At 39.9% G+C, this 3,497-nt stretch overlaps 1 protein-coding gene across 1 annotated transcript; it reads right to left on the reverse strand.

Moving 5' to 3' along the window:
- Positions 1–1,894: 1,894 nt before the first annotated feature.
- Positions 1,895–3,169, reverse strand: LOC121026388 (olfactory receptor 52D1). The gene has a single exon (XM_040469255.1). It carries the CDS (start codon positions 2,849–2,851, stop codon positions 1,895–1,897), a length of 957 nt encoding a protein of 318 aa, XP_040325189.1. The 5' UTR covers positions 2,852–3,169.
- Between the last annotated feature and the right edge of the window lie 328 nt (positions 3,170–3,497).

Genomic DNA, 3,497 nt, shown 5'->3' on the forward strand with positions numbered 1-3,497 from the left:
ATTATTAGCTGGCACTGGGCTAACTCAGCAGACTTCAGTGGCTGCACACAAAACAACTGATGTTACAGAATTAATTCAGAAATTCACTAAGTAAATGCCAGCAGCAATAACAACAACAAATAGCAATAAATACGAATTCTGGGGATAGAGAAAAATGTGATTCCCAGAATTGCCACAAAGTGTCCAGTTTTCAATAGATTATGGGGCATCAAAAGAAACAAAAATTATGGTCCATGCAGAGGGGAAAAATACCAACAGAAACTGTCCTGAGGAAGTCAAAACATTAGACTTATTAATCATGACTTTAAATCAATCATTTTAAATAGGCTCAATGAACTAAAGGAAATTGTGATTGTGATAATACCAGTAAAGAGATAAAAATTATTTTTAAAAATCATATATAAATTATGGAGTTAAAAACACTCAATAATTGAGGGGCACCTGGGTGGTTCAGTCTGTTAATCATCTGACTTTGAATTTTGACTCAGGTCATAATCTTGTAGTTCATGAATTCAGCCTGCGTTGGGCTAGGCACTAGCGGTGAGGAGCCTACTTGGGATTTTCTCTCTCTCTCTCTCTCTCTCTCTCTCTCTCTCTGAGAATGAATAAATAAGCATTAAATAAAGTTCAATAATTGATATAAAAATTTACTCTAAGGGCTCCACAGTACATTTGACAATACAGTAGAAAGAAACAGCAAACATGAGGATTGGTCAATAGTGATCATGCAGTCTGAGTAACTGAAGGAAAAAATAATGAAGGAAAATGAGCAGAGGCTCAAACACTTATGAGATATCGTCAAGAATGCCAATATATATATATGAAAGTCTGAGAAGGAGCAGAGAGGAGAGAGAAGGAACATTGGAAGAAGTAACACTGAAACTCTCCTAATTTGATGAACAATATTAATTAACAGAAGCTCAATAAATGACAAATATGATAAATTTAAAAGATACACTTAGTAATTGAAATGAACAAGGGTTGTGCAGAAAGGCACTGGGACTCTGAACATGTTTCTATAAATCCTAATAAGAGATAAATTTGTGGCTAAAAAGGAAATGACCCTTGCAAACAGAGAAGTGGGTAGTAATGGGAGAAAATATGGTTTTAGTGAGAGCTAATCATGTGCCAAACAAGACTAACTGTATAGAGCAGTTATAAACATAGTAACAAAAATTATGTGAGATGAGGAAATGCAAAATTGTTCTTAGATGATTTATAAAACTAAAATAATTTTTGAGAGGTCACATGACTTTTACATCTTACATTTCTTTATTGAACATTTTAAGTTTCAGATACTTTTCTAAGTTTTTTACATACACTCAATAATTTCTTTTATCCTCACCACAACCTCAAGAGTTAGATCTTATTATCCCCACTTACAGTTGACCTAAATAGGCATAGAAGAATTTAGCAACAGGCTCAAAGCACAAAAGTAGTGAATGGAGAAACAAGTTTTCAAACCCAAGCACTCTGATTACACCATTTGTGCTCTTATGCTGTTAATCATTGCTCAGAGTTTTGAAGCTCAGATTCAGATTCATTCCAAATATGCTGTTTTTGTTGTTATTCTACTTCATTGCCCAGTAGAATATTTCTACAATGAGAAGCAGTGTGAACTACAGATAGAGATGCATTGCTTCCTGGTAAATTATACTCTCTGTTTAGATGACAGAAAAAAATATAATCTCATCCTGGGCAATTCAGAATTGCTAAAGGGGGATATTCAGTGTAATCCTTAACATGTCCAAATTATCTGGCCATTTCCTTTTTTCCAGTGCTTCCTTACAAGTGATTATCCTTCTCACATCAAAGGCTTCCACCCATACACATGCATCCAGACAATTATCAGGTCTATTTAGCAGTCTTGTCATCTCCAACCACTGGTCAGAACTCACAATGAGACCTTCCTCATATGTAGCAGCCTCAGAAGTCGGCTCCGAATCTCCTTGGTCCTAGCCCCATAGATGATCGGGTTGAGCACAGGAGGCACCAGCACGTACAGGTTGGCCAGAAAAATGTGCACATTCTTGGGGACTCGGTGCTGGCCAAAGCGGTGGGTGAGGAAGGAGAAGAAGGCAGGAATGTAGAAGACCAGGATGACCCCCAGGTGGGAGCCACAGGTACTCAGAGCCTTGTGCCTGGCATCTTGAGATGGAAGGCGGAAGACAGCATGGAGGATAAAGCCGTAGGAAATGGCAATGAGGATGGCATCCAGACCCACGGCCAACAGGGCCACAGTCAGCCCATAGACAATATTGACAGTGATGTTGGCACAGGCCAGGCGAGCGATGCCCATGTGCTCACAGTATGTGTGGGCCATGATATGGTGACCACAGTAAGGCAGTCGCCTCAACAAGAAGATGAATGGGGACACAATGGCCACACTACGGCATAGCCCAGCAAGGCCAATTTTGCCTATGACGGTATGGTTGAGAATGGTTGTGTATCTCAGTGGGTTGCAGATTGCCACATAGCGATCAAAGGCCATGGCGAGAAGAACTGAGGACTCCAGAGCATAGATAGAATGGACACAAAACATTTGGGCCAGGCATCCACCAAAGGAAATCTCTCCAGCATGCAGCCATAAAGTGGACAGCATCTTAGGCACCGTGGTGGAGCTGAGAGCCAGGTCGGTGAGCGAAAGAAGGCACAGGAAGAGGTACATGGGTGCATGAAGAGCACTGTCTGTCACAATGACCAGGATGAGGGCAGCATTCCCAGCCAGCGCTACCAGATACATGGCGCAGAAGGGGATGGCGATCCAGACATGGGCCCACTCCAGCCCTGGGATGCCCGTCAGGATGAGTGTGCCTGGGAGACTGTCATCACTGATGTTGGAAGCTGACATTCTGCTTGGAAATAAACGCCTCTATCCAAGGGGTCATGGTATTCTGGCCCTGTAATATCAGGTTGTTGGGTCATTCACATAAAATGATGAACTTTCTGTGAAACCATCTTTTTAGGTGGAGAAAAATATTCATTATTATTAACTTGTTCAAGAGTCTTGAAATATGCTATCACATATAGTCTTGTTTTTCTTTATGCTAATTCATGTACCCATCCATGATGTTTATAGTTCTATATTCCAAGCACCAAACATTTAAGCATCTTTCCAATATGATCCTTCACAACTTACCTGCTACACATCCTGTCCATCATTTATTAGTCTAGTCCACTCATATTGAGGAATATTCCTTCTCTCTTTCATTCATGCTTATAGAATCTTCTGTCTTCATTTTCCCCCTCCTTTCTAAGCTTTTTTCTCTTTTTTCTAAGCTTCAGTTAGTTTTTCTGCCTCCCAGAAGACTTTCCTTTCTTCTGGTCCTTAATGATCTTTTATTATTATTTTTTATCCTTCAACTACTTTACAAAATCCCAATGGCTGAGACTATGCCTTTATGCAATTGTATACTCTACACTGACCATGACTGAGTCCTGATGTAGACATTTTGTAAATCGTCAACTTAAGACTCAATTCCATTAACTTTACTAAC

Source organism: Herpailurus yagouaroundi, unplaced genomic scaffold (assembly GCF_014898765.1).
Source record: "Herpailurus yagouaroundi ecotype Mexico unplaced genomic scaffold, PumYag 92299, whole genome shotgun sequence".
NCBI lineage: Eukaryota > Metazoa > Chordata > Mammalia > Carnivora > Felidae > Herpailurus > Herpailurus yagouaroundi.